Source organism: Cryptomeria japonica, chromosome 9, assembly GCF_030272615.1.
Source record: "Cryptomeria japonica chromosome 9, Sugi_1.0, whole genome shotgun sequence".
Lineage (NCBI taxonomy): Eukaryota > Viridiplantae > Streptophyta > Pinopsida > Cupressales > Cupressaceae > Cryptomeria > Cryptomeria japonica.
The window spans coordinates 152,560,523-152,579,303 of record NC_081413.1 but is presented as its reverse complement, the minus strand read 5'-3'; the positions used below and the strand labels follow the sequence as shown (position 1 = coordinate 152,579,303).

General features: G+C 37.7%; 1 protein-coding gene across 1 annotated transcript in view; it reads right to left on the bottom strand.

Moving 5' to 3' along the window:
* LOC131059278 ((DL)-glycerol-3-phosphatase 1, mitochondrial) overlaps positions 1–16,284 on the bottom strand; it is a 92,846-nt gene extending 76,562 nt beyond the window's left edge. Inside the window, exon 1 of the mRNA XM_057992553.2 lies at positions 16,127–16,284. Coding sequence (XP_057848536.1) covers positions 16,127–16,199 — 73 coding nt within the window. The 5' untranslated portion in view covers positions 16,200–16,284. The remainder of the gene's footprint in view (positions 1–16,126) is intronic.
* Between the last annotated feature and the right edge of the window lie 2,497 nt (positions 16,285–18,781).

Below are 18,781 nucleotides of genomic sequence, written 5' to 3'. Positions count from 1 at the left end.
ATCCTATTTGTTCTGAGATATAACACCAGTATTGATCGGTTGGGTGTATTGTTTCACATGGATTCCATTGCGTTGCTTCACAGCTTGTGGTGCATTGGCATTGATATCAAAGTAGCGCAGTGTTTTGGTGGAGCAGTGTTAAGGTTGATATGGGATCCGGGCATTTGGTTTCAGCATGCAGGTGGAGATTGCTCGAGGGCAAGCAATCTCCAGGAAGCGAGGACTGTAATGTCCCCTTCTCCTCAGTGACCACACGAGAGTTGATTAGCCTATTTCAAATCATCCCAATAGGCTAATTAAGAGATATAAGGGATGATATGCTGGTCATGCCATTAATTTCTATTGGTGGAGAAATAAAGGTGGAATATTATTTTATGGGATCTTATATTATTATTTGGCGAGAAAAGTTACATGTTATAAAATAAAATTATGAAAGTAAAGTGACTTTATTTATAAAAATGATAATAAAGTCATAAAGTGACTTTGTAAGGAGTAAATAAAATAAAGTGATTTTTAATCCCACATTGAGAATGGAAGCTCACCAACGGTTTGGGAAGTCTTTATAAAGGAGCCTCATCCTTCTCCAAGGGGGATATTATGTGATTGTTTGATACTTGATATTTCTCCTTAGTTGCTGGTGTGACAGTGACAGCCATTTTTGAGGACGAAAACCCTTGAAGATTTGTAGGTTGGACGGAAACCCAACTCTACTTGTGAGGTCGATTCATTCAAAGCTCATCATTGAGCTTATTTGCAGAACTTTGAGCAGATTTGTGGAGGTTCCAGCTAGGGTTTCGACACAATAATGGAGCCACGTTGCAGGTTGGCGGTTACATGAATTTATATGATATTTCTTGCTTGAGCGACCTCTTGTAGGGCATGTTTGGAAATGATTGCAAAATTAGGTATGTGTTGCATGTATTGTTTGTAAATTTCTGAGTAATTGCAACATTAAATGCTTTTGTAATAAGTGCCAAAATTCACCATTCCAATAGTAATATATAAGGTTTTATAGTTCCATTATGAAAATTTTGTTATTTTCATTTATTGCACATTCTTATTGTCGCATGCACAAGAATATTCAAGATATGAAATAAACACCAAGCATATATCTAAACAAATTCATAAATTCCATCAAAATTCAAACAATAGGATTATTTCATTTCGTACCCTTGAACTCCAAAGAGTTAAGCAAGAGGTAATATGACAGTCACACTTCCATGCCCCTAAACCTATTGGATAGGCTCAAAGGCACCTATACTTCACAATAGCAATGGGTTGATTGGATGAAGCTCCAAAGGCATTTATAGAATCTCATGAGCATGGAAATTCTATTTGTACATTGTTGAATACTATTGCAAGCTCAAGATTACGGAACTAACACAACAATCTTAGTTCCAAACATCATACCAAACCCTACTTAGGGCAATTTAGGCAAGGTTGCCGCAAGGGGCATAACATTGAGCTCTAATACCAAATGAAAGGAAGCAAAGATGTAGAATATGCTTCCTAAACTTATCAACGAGAGGTATGTGCAAAAATTAAATTAGTCATACAATTACAAAGAAATATTCACAAAAACAATATACTATCATAGAGTAATTTTACATGGAAAAAAAAAGCTTTCAAGAGAAAAACCCCACACTTCAAAGCAATTCAATGTATAATTCAATTAACAAATGCTTAAAACACACTTGAAAATCCTAAGCCTATACAACGGTATCAGGATCAAGAAATCTCGTGCAATTTTGGTAGCATAACAATACCTACAAAACTCACTATAAATGTAGTGAATCCTTCACTACAAACAATAGGTTCATCCTTACTTGATGTGCAATCACTAAGCATGCCTGGCAACATCTACAAGCCTCCCCACTTTCTTCCTATTGATGTGTTTTTTTTATGCACGTGCGAACACAGAATAAAATACCCAAAAGTATCTTATCCTCTCTTGAACAAAGCTTCTCAAATGTTGAAGATTGGTTTAAGGGTCACTTGAGACAACTCCAAGGTTCTTGTATGTCAGATCTTGACTTGTGGATAAGCACAGTTGGTCGTTGTAAATATTGTTTCATCAAGGGGCCTTTTACATAAGAAAAGATTTCATGAAGTACTTTGTGGATGATATGCAGTGAAGCTCCTTCCTAACACTACTGAATGTTTGTCAAAAAAAAGGCAAAAGATGAGGGTTTAGAGAGGTTTTAAGCTATCCTAGGAATGAATGGATGAGGACGACATTAGTGAAACTCTACTAGTCTTAGTCTTCGCCATACAAGAACAACTCCACCAAAACTAGTGCAATCTTCTAAGGATACTTTAAGATTTTTCAGATTGTTACTAAGCATTACACACCATCACTAGAATGCATACCCATGATTAAGTAACATTTGAACTCAAGCACTTTTAATGATTCCAGTTGACCACACAAGGCGCACTTACAATCAGCAAGAGGCTAGTGGTATGGATTACGAGTTTCACAATACATCAAGTACAACATTCCATCATTCAATCTAAACACTTAAACTAATATCAAAGATTGACTTGAGAGGATAAAGAACCATGCAAGAAGCTTCAAAGATTGAATAGAAACACCATAACTTCAATGTTTTATTAATCCAAAAGCCAAACAACAACAATTCTTCAAGTCCTTCTCTTATCACTCTTGAATTCTATTTCTAATATCTAATTTCTCTCTTGCTTACTAATTTTCTAATCAAAATCCTTATTTCTCTATTAACCCCTACAAATGAAATTGCTGGACATAATTATTCCATGCACTTATCTCCTTTTCTAATCTTCTATTCTTTTCTACTTCAGCTCTCAACATGTCATTGACTGCCTTCAGCGAATCAATTGCATCACCTATAGCTTGCTCGGAGGTGAGTGGACCCAAATCAATAGTCTCCATATCATACTATTCTGTTGTGATCTCGCCTTCATACTTCTCAACCCTTGGAGTAGCTATTTGCAACTTCCTTGATCCCAAATCATCTCTAATCACCTTGGACATCTTCGTAGCTTTCCTCTTCTTGGTGACTTCTCAAGTTTGTCTTAGAAGACTTGTTATGTCGTATATTTGTTCTTCATCAACTACTATCACCTCTTGGGCTAGTCTTTCCTTAAGCCATTCTAGGATAGAGGATCTTCCTTCTTGAATTTGTGTTTCTTCATGTATTTTCTCATCTCTAGGTGGTGAAGTAGTCTCATCATTATCCTCCTCTTCATTTCTTTCGATCTATTGGGTGTGATGAGTGAGATCTTCTTGCCCCTGTGATGATTTCTCCTTTCCTTTATCATTATGAACTGTGGATTCCACTGATTCATTAGCTCCTTGACTCAACTCCTTCTCTATCCTTTGTTCTTCATGTCTGGAGGAAGGACGACTTGAATTTGATTTATGTTTCTTCTTTGAGAGTTCTTTTTCTCCACGATCTTCCTTTCTCTTTGATCCTCTCAAGTGAGATGGTTGAGGAGCACTCCCACTTGTGCTTGCTTCTTCTTCACTATCTAATTTTTCTTCTAAGTGGAATGTCATTGCTATGTTATGCTCTTTCAACTTCCGGTACTATATATCTATCCATATGCGAATGTATTCTAAAACCGGTTTCATCAATTCCTTAAATCAACTTCCTCTATGTCAACCCACTTGATGTTGATCTCCTTGTTTTCTTTGGCGTAGGCTGCTTGGAGATATATCACTATCTTGAACTTGATCGGCAACATGAAACAACTTGCATTTCCAAATGAAATTGAGAGATAGACTGGAATACATCTTCTTCTTCACTTCTACATCATCTCGAACGTTCATCCAATAATCTTCTAATTGCCACTGGTGTCCATACTTCTTTCCCAAAACTTCTTTTACATTACCATATGGATCAAAGCAATCTCTAGGTGTGAATAGCTTGAGTGAATGGAGTGCTAACTCTCTCTCGGCATCCTTGGCTACATGAATGGAAGGGCATACTTCAATAGAATCTCCAAGCGCGATAGGGAAAGAAACACTGGTTCCATGCTTATGCTTATATGCCTTGACATATCCCACCAACTGCCTCACCACCTCCAGTAACACCACTCTATCTGTCAGGTAGTGCGGCAACATGTAGGGAGGAACGATAAATCCTTAAACACTGATATAAGTGAATTTCGGGAATTGGATGAACCATGCACCATGTTGCTCTACCAATGCTTGTGCCTCTGGAGAGAGTCTTCGTTGCAATCCTCCTCGAAGCATCCTCATGATGTGCATGGTGAATGCATCATTCACTCTCCTATAATGTTGCTTTGGTGGATGATTAAGCTACGGATAACACTCATGCACCTTTATCTCTCCTGGTCTCCTTCCAACTATGCCTATGTACATAAGTCCCGAATACTCATAATTTCTTGCAAGGGAGTAAATGACGTAGGAGCTCATATAGAATGTTCTGGTAAGCATCAGTCTCCTTAACTGTAGCTCAATGTTGTTGCTGATGAGCCTCGCCCAATTAATTGCATTCTTGCCATGAGTAACTATCTCTATGAAGTAGAACATCCAATCTTCAAAATATGAAGCCTTAGGTGCACCAACCAATCAAGGGAGTAGAGTGATGAAGTCTCTAAATTCGTCATGGAAGTCCACTCTACGTAGTTTGTCGGACCATCTACTTCTTCCACCTCTGCTCTTCTTCAACCAAAACTTGTCGATGATCTTTGCACAAGCATCTGGATCATCATCATAGGCGGACTTAGCTCCTTCCATGCTTATGTAGACCATGTCTTTAGGCTCGGGTAGATGAAATGTTTCACTGATTGCTGTCTCTGAGAGATATGCAAGCACTGTTCCATCCTTCGCTACTATTCTTCTTGAGGGAGAGTCATAATGTTTGGCACATTCCACAATTAGCTCATAGCATTGCACCGCAGGAGAAAAGCCAGCTGCATTTATGATCCCACTTTCAATCATCTTCTTGGCTGTAGTATTAGGTTTGCTCATGTATGATGGATGTCAGAACTTCTTGGTGTCGAACTTTCCGAGATTGGTATCTCCTACTTTGCTCCAATGTGAAGTGATCCTACTCTCGAATGCGTCGCTCTTCAAATCTTCCTTGATGAGTGCATGAGGAGTCATGGTTTTGTTCGGTTTAGGAGCTGCCATCTTTTACCTGCAAGAGATATGTAAGTTAGGATAGTGGTGAAATATTGATTTAATGAGGCCTATAAGATAGCTATTAATGCAAATGAATCTTGCATCTCAATAAATGTGAATGATTTTCTCTTCTAGATGAATTAGGGAGGTCTAATTCGCCTTAACAAAATCAATTTCAGATCTAAATCAAACCTGTTCCTGACTTTATATCAGTTTAAATGATATTTATCCTCAAAATTTGATCAATGATATGAATGTTGATGATCAAAGATTCACAGTCTTCTTGAATTCGCTTTTATTTCTTGACTGCTGCTGCTGTTGAAGGATAGATTTCGCCTTCTAATCTGCACATATAATGTTGGAATTCGTCCTTATGATGATGAAATCGCTGCTTATTTGGGATGAATTCGTTGTTGATGGTGATGAATTCGCCTTCTTGCTGATAAAATTCGCCAATCTGCTCTTGAATTTCGCTAATTAAAGAGATGAATTTGATTTGATTGTTGTTAGAAATGAATGTTTTACTTTCTCTTTTAAAGGCAATTAGGGAAAGGGTGGTGTCTTTTCCTATATTAGGCCGACTTGGTTAAATTAATTAAAACAATAAATCATCTCAGTCTGGCCGACTTACCTTTCTTGTTTAAATTTTGGATTTTATTAATGTTTGATTAGTGTATTAAGAAAACTCGCTCATCTCCCTTATTTCTTGAAGTTCGCTCATCTATAGCAAATCTTGAAGTTTGCTCATCTAGGCTAATTTGTGAAGTTCATTTAAGACATTGATTCTTAGGTGCTTGGACATTGACTTCACTCATCTCCCTTTAATCATGAAATTCGCTCATGTGTATTGATCCTTGAAGTTCGCTCATGTTCATCAAATCTTGAAGTTAGCTCATCCTTATTAAATCTTGAAGTTCGCCCTTATACTTCAATTTTTTAAGTTTGCTCATATCCCTTGATTTTTGAAGTTCGCTCATCTACCTTGAAACATGAAGTTCGCTCATCCATAGCAAATTTTGAAGTTCGCTCATCTAGGCTAATTTGTGAAGTTTGTTTCAAATTGAATTAATTCAAGGTAAACACTTTCAAATTTCCTTCTTTCTTCCATCATGAATTTCGCTCAACCTCCTCAAGTCATGAAGTTCGCTCATATACCCTCAAACATAAAATTCTCTCATCTCCCTTCATTCTTGAAGTTCGCTCATATGCCTTGAAATGTGAAGTCGCTCATATACATTGATTTTGAAGTCACTCATCTACCTTGATTCTTGAAGTCGCTCATCTACCTCAACTTTTGAAGTTCGCTCATATACCCTCAAACGTGAAATTCGCTCATCTATAGCAAATTTTGAAGTTCGCTCATATGTTTTGATTCTTGAAGTCGCTCATATACCTTGAAATGTGAAGTCGCTCATGTACCTTGATTCTTGAAGTCACTCATCTACCTCGACTTTTGAAGTTTGCTCATATACCCTCAAACATGAAATACGCTCATCTATAGCAAATCTTGAAGTTAGCTCTTATTGCTCAAAACATGAAATTCGCTGATGTAGTCCAATTTGTGAAGCTCACTCAGGGGGTCCAATTTGTGAAGTTCGTTTCCATTTGAGTCAACTCAAGACAAATGCTTTCAAATCTCCTTCGCTCCTCTTCTTTCAACATGAACTTTGCTCATCTACCTCAAGTCATGAAGTTTGGTCATGTGGCTTCATTTGTGAAGTTCGCTCAGTTAAGCTCAAACATGAAGTAAATCTCATGAGGACTTGGAGATGAAGTAGATTTGCAAAATGAGCATATCTCCAATCATTTTATTGCATATTGATTCAATCCTTTCTCATTCAAACACTCAAACTCATACTCAAACAAGGCCCTCAAGGGAAATTCACTCTCCTATCTATCAACATGAAGTTCGTTCATATAGCCTAATTCTTGAAGTTTGCTGCCCTATAGCCAAACCTGAAGCATGTTGTATTAAGGCTTTAACATGAAGTCAAGGTTTTGAGGGTGTTGGGACTCATTAAATTTGAGTCAAGTTTAGAGGCCCATTTCAAAATTTTGCTCTGTATGTCAGAAAGGCACCCAAATGAGTCAGTTTGAATGGCCTAGTTAGAGAGAGGGTAAAATGGAGCCAGTTGATTTTCAGAGGGTAAGGCTCGGGATTCATGTCCCACACCTTTCATTTGGCCTATGCAGTGATGTGCAACTTTCAGAATTCAATTTGGATGAGTTTATCAGGTACCCATGTCAAGGGGTGAGTTGAAAGTGCATTTTAGGCACAAATGCAGATTTTATTGAGTAGCCTACTTTGAGTGATTACATCTTTTGCCCTGTTGATTGTCATGAAGAAAGTCAAAATGGATTCAATTGTATGCATAAAAGTGAGTTACCCTGCAAAATTTCAAGTCTTGATGAATCCATTTGCTCAGTTTTCAAAGCCAAATCCATTTGCAGTTTGTGTGGTTTGACTAGTCCCTGTTTCGACAGCTAGTCGGAGCCCTGTTTCGCATAAGTGTAAAAGTTGCCTCAGTGGGTGTCATGCCAAAATGTTTCTTTCGGGTTAATGCTGATATAAATGATGAGCTATGTTTCCAGTTTCAGGCTCCTACCAATCCGTTTAGTCGGTTTGCAAAAGGGTTCATTTAGCTATCATTTTCAGTTATCCGTACTTTTAGTGCTATATCAGTTAATGTAGCCATTTTCATGAGCGCACCATTTGCATCCTGTCAGTCTTGTGATCGAACTCAGATTTTCAAGTTTTAATATGTACTTCAAGGTACCTATGTTTCAAATTTGAGGGCCTACAGAGGTCGTTTGATATTTTTTAGAAAGGCATCATGTGTTGCCAGAACATTGACTTCATCAGGTCCGCAGTGTCGACAAAGCCAGTTGGGCATTTTCGAAAATTAATATCTCTTTGCTCGAGACTCGTCTTGAGAAACCGTTTGGTAGATTTCATGCTTGCATATCAGAGTACACGTTTGTCAGATGGCGAGGTCCAGAAAGGTGTTTTGACCGGCTTGAAAATAGGTCTTCGCGATTAAATGCGAAAATATGGCATAATTGCCTGAAAGTCGCGAAACTCAGTTGAATGATCCGAAAACGATGTCGATCGTTTCCAGAGGTGTATTTGAGGTCCATGAGTCGTTTCAAAGGTCAGTTGAATGGAAACGAAAAATTTTTTAGTCAGACCCACTTTGGGGCCCGACCTGACTTGTAGTTTCCCGAGGTTTTTGAATCAAGATTTAAATTGATGTCTTAAACTATATGTTTATATGTTTTAAATATAAAGTAAAACCAGGAGGGAGGAAACTACTGTGACAAAATGTCAAGCATGCTAACTATTTCCTTTACAATTGGGGACAAATTTGGCCTCACACCAGAGCACTACATTCTTAAAATTGGTGAATGATCTGCAGCCAATGCATAACTGTGTTTGATTTTGGAAGCAATAAAGTTGGGATTGTTGAAGTAGTTTGAAGGAATGATGTGGCACCATCACTCAAGCTTTCTTTCTAAATCTGATATGTATTGTTCTGGGAGTGAGGCACAACTTGAAAATGGGTCAAGTGTCCGCCCCGACAAAGATGCAATGGTCACAATGCTGCAAAGCTCAAACTTCATGGCTGGCCGTTTTCAGTCTCATGCTATACATTATAGCCCTTCATTGCTGAAAGGGAAGATGATAAAAGTTCATACAAGAGGAATACGTCATTTGTGTCAAGATCTATGCAAGTTTAAGGAGGATATGGTTCCATCTCTAAGGCTGTTGGATGTGCGCTGTATGTGCAACCTCCCAGAAAATACTATCTATGGAGGACCGAAACCCCAATCTCCCTGGGAGAGGCTAGTACTGGAACAGCAGACAAACTTTTCAAATGAATGCAGATTAAGGCGTTGAAACCCCTGAGCAAATGGCAATTTTTGTACTCTCTTCTCCCTCACGTGGGTGTATGGAAAGCGTTGAAAAACTCATAGCTAACGCAAACATCTAGCAGCAATCAAGTCCTCTGCGTGGCGTGAGTCCTCCCTCTCTTGCGTGACTTTGACCAGTGGAGAAATGCCCCCTGCGTGGTGTTTGAAAAGGGAGGCATAAAGGTTTTCAAACAAATGTAAAGGCAGGTGTAAGGCAAATCTCACGGCCCCTGCCAATGTCCTCCTTGGCAAATGAAAGAGCACCAAACTCCACGCCCTTTGCCCAACAAACAGCAGCTCCACGTGACTTTGCCATCCCTTGCGATGCGGTGTTTGGAGGAACCTCAGAAAATCTCAAGTAAATGCATTTGGAGCTGCGTTGGTCTTTAGCATTCTCCTAGGCAAATCTGGAAATTGCCATTAAACACTCTCAGGAAAAGCTCAAAAACGCAGTTACAGTTTAAAGCCTTAGTCCCACATTCACTGTGGAGGGTAATATTTTGATATTTATATGTAAATCTCCACCAATCTATAATGTCAAAGCCATCTGGGCTTTTGACGGACGGTGCCTATGGGCGCCCAAGGTAGGCCCACGTGCGGGCGCGGATCCCGAGGCGACAGAGGAGGTGACTGAGCAGCAACCAGGTGGACCCCATGCAGGCACGCTTCTCGAGGCAAACAAGCAAATTTTGCAAAGAAAGGTCCGCTTAACCAGTGAGCAGGTTGCAAAGGATCCGACGAAGCGCATGATTTCGGAGCCCGAAGATGCTCGCCAGTTAAACCCTGCGAAACAGCGAAAAGAGGTAAAGGTCATGCAGGTTCCAGCCGATCGGACGATCCGCACTGCTTCGCAAAGGAAAGTTGCTCGCTGGTTAAGGTCCGCGAAACAGCGAAAAGCACATGCGAAAATTGAGATGGTTAAAGACCCTGCAAGTTTGAAAGATCCAACGGCTCGTGCGACTTCGCGAAAGGAAGATGCTCGCCGGATAAGCATTGTGAAATGGCGAAAGCCAGGTGGCAGGTCCAGTCAGCGGTCCAACAGGCGGGCCCCCGTGAAGTGGCGATGACGTGGCACAGAGGTGGCGCAGAGGTGGCCGACAAGCAAGCGGACACGTGGCGGAGTGATGAGGTGTCATGCCAGGTGGCGCCCAGTGGATCCCATCGACCAATCAGAGGTCGCCACGTGGCAGGGCGTCAGGCCAAAAAGGAGACCAAAAATTAAAAATTAAAATCATGTTTATTATATAGTGCAGACTATATCGAAAATTCAAAAATTTAAATGATGTGCACACATAAATGATTAATTCGCTCAGGGTCTCATTTTTGCTCAAAATATGAAGTATTATATGTTTCCGGAAAGCTCTCGGAATGAGGAATCCGGTCAGGCAGTTAATTTTGACAAATGTGGGATATTTTGAGAGCAGTTTCCACGAGAGTGAAATTCAGTTAGAGAGGAGATACTTGGCAATTTCAGTTGCAGATTTGATTTTCTTCCCTCTCCTTCTTATTCCCAATTCTTCTCATTTTGTAAGGGTTCCAGAATTTTGGAGGAAGTGCTCCAATTTTCATAGCTTCCATTTTCTAAATTTCTTGACCCAAATTTGTAAAGTACTATGGATCTGTTCAGGGTATAGAGGCTACATTACAGGATGACAGATTGTTTTCTAAGTTGCAGGTCTTACTTGTGTCAGGCATGAGTAAATTTCCCATGATATTGTCTCTGTGCATATATTTCATTGTTATGAATTGAATCCTCAAGGAGGCTTATAATTTGTCATCTCAAGGAGATTGTACGATTGTTTGTAGGCATTCTTCAATGAAGAGTTTAAATTCTATAATCAGTCATAAACAATGGAATGTGTCCCAGATCTGATAATTTTGTGAATGGATTGAGTAATGCATTAGTATAAGGTATTAGTGCAGGGATATTTTGTAAGGAGAACAAATTTGCAGCTGTGATTGGCATTTTGTAGTTCTGTGTGTGACTCTGTTGCCCAATGAACAAGGCACTGGTCTTTGATAGATTTGGGGATGGTATCAGATATACATTTTGAAAGAAAATCTATTTCCCTTTATGTTTAGGGGTTAATGTTCTATCCTTCCAAAGCTCTATTTCACCTATTATTTGTATAAGATCCAGCCCATCTGTACGTGTTACCTAATTTGGTGAGCTTGTGGAATGGTTTGTCTGCTCATTATTGATGCAGTCTTATGTTTGTGATTGTTGTATTCAATGCATCAAAAGGGTGTCCCCCCCTAGGTCTAGCAGAACCTAAAGTGCAGGAGGATCATTAGGATCCTATGTTATGTTGTCCAAGCCCTGAAGTGTTTCATTGATTGAGATTGGCTATCTCATAGATAGATTTGCAGGTGTTCTTGGGTTATCACTTTTGGTGAGCAACAGAGGGCTTGGAGAATGAGGTGAATTGAAATCAAATATTGCCTATTTGCTCATCACCTTGCTTCATTTTCTCCATTCAAACTTACAAAATAAGGCTTCCTGAAACAACTTCGGTTGAGCTCATGATTGACTCACGTGACATCTAGACCTTATGAACTTGTTCATTTCTCCTGCGCGAGGGAGAGAGACTAGACTTAAGAGGCTAGGACTTGAAAAAAAAGGGGGGGTCCCCATCTTAATGGGGCGATGTGTGAAATGGTCACAACACTTCCATTTTACAATTTTGATGTTTTGGTGTAGTTTTGGGAGTTTTCTAAGTTCTAGCTAATGCACACTGTTCAATGCTCTAGATCTGATCTCATCTAGTGGTTCACAAAGCTTTGGCAAAAGAGAGGCTTACATTGAGAAGCCCCAACATTGTGGCACATAGTACTATGGAATATTTTATAAAGGTAAAAGATCTTTCTATAAGTATTGATAGGCCCCACTTCTGTTGTCAATTTAAATTAATTCATGATTTAACTAATGCCACGTGGCATACTCCATGAGATTTCCAAATAATGAAAGGCTAGCTTATCTAAAGTTTGCACGGACCATCCAATCTGCCAGCAATAGATTTGTCCAATAACTCACAAGACATGCAGCCATTGCAGCTCCTCCTTGCATCCCGACTACATAGTTTTGGCACCCATGACTTCCCCATGTCATCTTATGAAGGTTTGGAGCACTAGAGTAGCAAAGGCAAGCTAAGACACATTCAATATTCAAATTTCCCAATGCAATAAAGCCAATCATTCATGGCAAGCAGTTGGGCAGTGCCGAGACAGAAAGTTTCACTCACCAACACTGTCATAGTGTGGTATGAAGCAGCAAACTTGGTGAACTAATTACCAAGGAACCGACAACCATGCCCAACCATCAACAAGAGAAATTAAGGTACCAAAATCGCAAAAATATCTTCTCTTTGTAGAATTCAAATTTCATATGTAATGTGAGAGGCAACCCATTGTGGGCTAGGTCATGTAGTCTATAAATACCAACATTTGTGCCCATTTAGAACTAGAAGTAACTACACATCGTTGAGCTATAGAGCCTAATGTGCCAATGGATTATGTGACAATCATATGTGTATAGCCGAGCTTTTGAGCTTGATGTGCTTGTTTGGTTCTAGCCTCTCTTTTCTACCACACAAGGGGCACTTTATATATGTTCCCCCCCCCACACACACACACATATAAGTAATGAACAGTGAACTTAATAGAATACATGTCTTATCCTAAGTGGTTGTTAACTTGTTTTTGTTCATCATTGCTTATTGTATGCATGTTAACTTTGTTGATTAGTGCATCATGAGTTGTTAAGCTCTATTGTGGTAGGAAAGACAGGATCTAGTCAGTATGAGCCTTTTCTTGTGCTTTATTTTCTGTTTTTCAATCCCTATCCTTATTCACCTCCCCAACACAATAGCTTTAGGCTTAATTTAGGATATATAGGGAGTCAGCCCTCCAATCCCAAAGATTATCTACAGACCTACATTGTTGCCTACAAGGCTTTCCATGTTTCCATGTTTCTCAATCCTACATGATGCATTGGCCCCCGAAATAAGTCTTCAAACTAAAATCAACAAAAAAAACCTCCACCTCAAGCACCCAATAAATAGAATAAGTGATACATGAAACCATCAAATCATAATTAGGAAACCATTAGTTAAAACCAACCAAAATGTGGCACCCGAATCCCTAGTCAAAATCAAACACCCCAATCATAAGACAAGTCCATAGGCTAAAAATGACGTATTTGTTAAACCTTGTCATAAGCATAGCATAATGCACTCACCAACTTGGACACTTCATTTTAGCTCCATTATTTTTATTCAAAGATGTCTTATGACATGTCATAACATATGTCATTAGTTGGTATACAAGTATAACTCCCACTTACAAGTCTCTTGTGTGTCATAGATGCTCTTACATTTATGATGTGGGTGACCCAGCTTCTAAAAGTCATAATTTTTTATCCAGTAAACTGATTGAGCCCCTCTTTTTTAAAACTAACGATTTGGAAGGGTTGGGGGCCTAGCTCGATTGGCGAGAGCTTCCAGTGGTAAAGCACAAGGTCACAAGGCCTAGTCTCCCCCTAGCCCATGTGGTACCTGAGGATGTGTCGCACTAGCGTCATCGGTCATGTTAAAAAGTTTACCATGCGCACTATAGTTTATTGGGGGATGCTAAACCGATTCCTGCAGTCTTTAAAAAAAAACTAACAATCTAAAAGAGATCCATGTCACTGTGACTGGCTTGCTCTAATTAAGGCTTGTTTAGATATTTTTCCAAAGCCAAAATCAGGCTTTAGAGACCTGACATTGCATTCTTGTATTCTATAGCCCAGAAATTGCATTTTTATGTTTTATAGCCCAAAAATTGCATTCTTATGTTTTATAGCCCAAAAACTGCACTTTTTTGTTCTTAAGAGGTTGAGACACCTTTCTTGACATTACATTTATAATAAAAGGTTTGCATCTGTAAAGTTGAATCTGTTGGAATCAAGGAACATTGAAAGGGTCGATGAATCAGTGTTCTGCAATTTTTAACATTTTTAATCTAATTTTGCAACCACTTAATGCAACTGAACAAAAGCAAGACACAAACACATAAAGCAAATATCCACCACACCATAACACCAAGATTTATACGTGGAAAACTCGTTTAAGAGAAAAACCACGATGGGATTGAGACCCACAATATTAATATACTCTATTAGAATTATAACAATATTACATAAGGGGAATGCACATGCATTCAAACACACTACCTAGAGCTCATTGCTCAAATTACAATAAGGGCTACAACCCCGGAAGGCTCACTACCTTACAAAATGATTACAAAAGATTACAAGAAGGTTTGAACTATTGAATAGCATCAACAAATGCCTAAGTATAGTTCTGGTTAAGCACAAAACACATAATTTTACTCTGCTCTGCTATACTGCTCTGTTCTGTAGTTTTGCATTATACCGGAGCACAAATCCTTCATATGCACACGTGAAACTGCGCACAATCGCTCACAACCACTTTCCACACCATCACCGATAACAAAAATGATCATATCAATCGCTCTTATATATCCGCAACATCAGATTATGTCTTCTTCATGTCGGCCCAAAAACACATAACACACAAATGAAACATGTATAACAAGTCGGCTCAATCCAAACTCAAATGCATAAGCGGACCAAAACAACTTGTCCACACGCTTCCCACATGTCGACTAAACATACGCTTCCCACATGTCGACTAAACATACACAAACACAATTAAAACCACCAAAATTACTCCGCACAATCCGCACAATGAATATCCACACGTTACTGTTGATCAATGTTGTTCTACTCAAAAACCTATACACCAGACCTTCCAACTTACTCAAGAATCACCATTGGAGGCCACAAACCTAGAATAAGGTAGATTACACATCCATAATGCTTTCCAGAGATCCACAACACAAAACATTCAACTAAAATGAAGTACCAACCAAAACACTATACACTGTCGGATGTCCTGTTCAAACTCACTCGACCTCACCATAGCTCAATCTGTCTTCCGGTATGAACAAATTAAGAACTGTGGATGGAATATCTAACTCCAGTTGCCATCAATGACAAAATCTGATCATCTATGCAGTGTCTCTTGCCAACAAAACCTACGATATGCTTAGGTCATATTTAATGTTTGTTGTTTTATTGATTTCGTTCTATGTTGTGCCTTGTGCTTCATCTGTGTACTTTTCGAAAAAATCTGGTCCATATTGTTGTTTATCTGCATTGCACTATATCCATAAAATATTTCGTGAAAACATCAAAAAGGAGGGCATAAATTGGAATATACCAGAAAAATCATAAAGATATAAAAAAATTGAATTGGGGATATTATAGGTGATATGACTGGCAACAAGAGGCCAGGCGGTACAGGGATCCATGGATTATGCCTAATAATGACAGGAATCATCCCAGTCCATCAAACAGAAAAAACCAATTGACTAACCTTGTTGCACGCAATAAGAGGACTTGATGGGATTCCGTATCAGAGTTGCCTACGATAGAGGAAACACAATTTTGCTAGACAGAACTCTCATCCTAGTTTATGAATATAAAAATTTTACACTGCCCATAGGATCCAAACTCGATGTTGCATTTTTTGATGCAAAGTTTAAATTCTCAAGCATCCACTGAGGCAAGACAAGCACTTAATTTCAACCTAAAATCTAAACTTCCTATATTATGCTCCGCAAACTATTTTAGTGAAGTAAAATTCAGTTACGGATTCTAAAAAAGCATTCTTGGTAAAACCAATTGTTAATAAAAAAGCTGCTATCCCATATCATCCTGAAAACAAGAAAGGTAAAGGAAGGCTAAATGATCTCAGAACCCTAGGAAGTACCTTAAAACCCGACATCTGTTTCAATTAAATTGCTGAAAAAAATAAAAGTTCTGCAGCGTATAAAAACAAGTGCTTGTTTGCATTAGCCAATGCAGCCTAGCGATTACCTATTAATCGTCATTGCTAACTAAGCCGTTAAAAATTACATAAAAGCGACGACATGGAATTAAATTGAATTCTGTCGAGTTAAATCAGTGTATAGTTTATTTAAGAAAAAGGTAGAATGAAAACCCAAATGCATGATAGTTACCTAGCAGGAGACCATCCATGTCGAAGAGGACATGGGTAATGGGCTTGTATTTTGGAGGTTCCGAATCGCCCATGGTTAACGCGATGATTGTGATTATGCTTCCTCTGTTACAACTCAGTGGCCTTCCGCAACTTCTACGAGAATCCACTTTTCTTAATTAGCTAATCAACGGCTATACGGATGCACCTTTGACCCTAATTATTAATTAATTAAAATATCGTTAAAAATGTATTTTTACACATGGTTTTATGAGGGGGGCTTAAGCTCTATTTATAAGGAAGAGGTGGTTCCATGAATAAATTTTTTATGCTATAGGATTATTTGGAATCTTTTTCCAAAAAATAAAAGCCTCTACTTATTTGGCCTTTAAATTTGAGGGGGTGAAAAAGAGGTGTGATAGAAATTATGCCACAAGCTTAGGGATGTTATCTACCACTTGTCAAATATAATTTTGGAGAGAAATGAATTATTTTTACTTGTTTTTATCATGCACATAATATAGAAAATAAAGATATTATATTGATGAGACCACTAACTTCCTTAAATTTTGGAACTTAAATTTTAAAGTTGAACTATACGACAAAATTCATGGGACCACCAACTTTTAAATTTTCCTAAAAAATCTCAACAGAGCCTCCTTCCATGGGACCCCAACCTTATACTGCGACTATGTAGACAAAAGTCTAATCTTTCTTTATATGATTGCAAGAATTAGATTTTCCTAAAATCTGGTAGTGTGAAATTTTGATGATTGTCTTCACCACTCATAAGGCATTTCACCTCCTCTAGTTGAAAGTTGAGTTGGGATTTAGAATAGAATGGAATTATGTTTAATGTGTATGAGCTTAGAGGTAGATTATGGGACATCTTATCTACTTATTTTAGTTAGTTTATGGGACATCTTATCTACTTATTTTATTTCTATATGATGTTAATTTAAATAAAAAAAAAAGTGGATTAGTTTATTCGGTCTTGGTGGTTGTTTTAAGTAGCCCCAGTAGTGGATTCTAACCTCTGATTTGTTCACAATGTGAATGAGGGTGTGTTGTGCATCGCTCAATAGGTTATAGGAGGGGCTTGCTATGTAACGAGCTAAGCTCTGGATCACTAGACTAAACTCTCAATTCCTCTTTGATAAAATAAAATTTAAAAAAATAAATGTTTTCTTTTGTTGAATTTTTTTATTTCTTTCAACATTTTTTCTTTAAATAAACTTTGTAAGAAAAATCTTATTAAAGTTTTTATATAATCAATATGAATATTATAAGTTTCATAATTCAAAATAAAGTATTTTTATTTTCTTATATCAATTGAATAAAGATATATATTTTTGGGCAATTGTTATTCTCCATACAAATCAGCACTTGATTAAAAACACAAATTTGCATAGCATAGTTGTTTTTCAGTAGATTTTTTGCTATAAAACAACATTGAGAAGGAAAATTAAGAGGATCCAACTAGTAGGAATTGTGTAAAAATTCACTGTGATTTGCAGATTTTGTGTTTTTGATCAAGTATTGTTTTATATGGAGAATAAACAACTCCTATATTGTTGTGTTGTAGAGGTATTTGTGTAATTTTTCAATTTTGTGTCAATTATCAAAACATTACTAGATTTATTTGAATTTTCTCTTTGCATCAAAGGCTTGCTCATATTTTGATATTGCAATCTCTTTACGTCCACTTGGCATTCTCTTTATGAAATGAACAATTTGTTTTTCCAAATCAACAATTGAAAATGCTACTTAAACATGCAAGATGACTGAAACTATCTCGTTTGTTCATCAATTTTTGTCATTTTTCACCATCGCCATTTTTCATCGTCATTGTTTAGTTGATTTAATTTTCATGTTTTCGTTTGAAATATGGAATGTTGTTTCAATATGTTTCACTCTTTAATATTTCCTAGCAATAGAGACTCCTTAAAAAGGTAGCATTAAAGGCATTTTGGCCACATACGCCACTAGAGGCATAGTACAAAGGATGAAATAGTCAACCCGTACAATAAATATGCACATCTATTGATTATAAGTTTTACCTACCTAACACAAAGGAAATCATGGGTGTCTTTTAATTGACCCTAGTTAAGATAGCTTTTTTCTTCACCTACCCACATTAGGGCCTAAATTTATTCTTTTAATGTTAAGATATTTTTATTTAAAATTATATGTATAGAAATTAATTATATAAGATTAATTTATAAAATTTTGATAATTTGATTAAATCATTTTTATATGATTTTTTTTTATTGTACAGAATGATTAATTATAAATTTAAATATACAATATAATTCTCTCTCTCTCTCTCTCTCTCTCTCTCTCTCTCTCTCTCTCTCTCTCTCTCTCTCTCTCTCTCTCTCTCTCTCTCTCTATATATATATATATATATATATAACCCTAAACCTCTATACCTCTCTATATCACCCTCTATATATATCTATATCCCTCTATCTCTAGACATTTCTCCATCTCTATCTATCCATCTATCTCCTTCTCCATCTTCCTATACTTATATATCTTTACCTCTATCTCTTCATGTTTCTCCTTCCATCTCTCTCTATCTATCTCTATCTCATTATCTATCACCTCTTGATACCTCTATATCTCTCCCTCTCTCTACCTCTCTATATATCACTTCTCATCTCTATCTTTATCT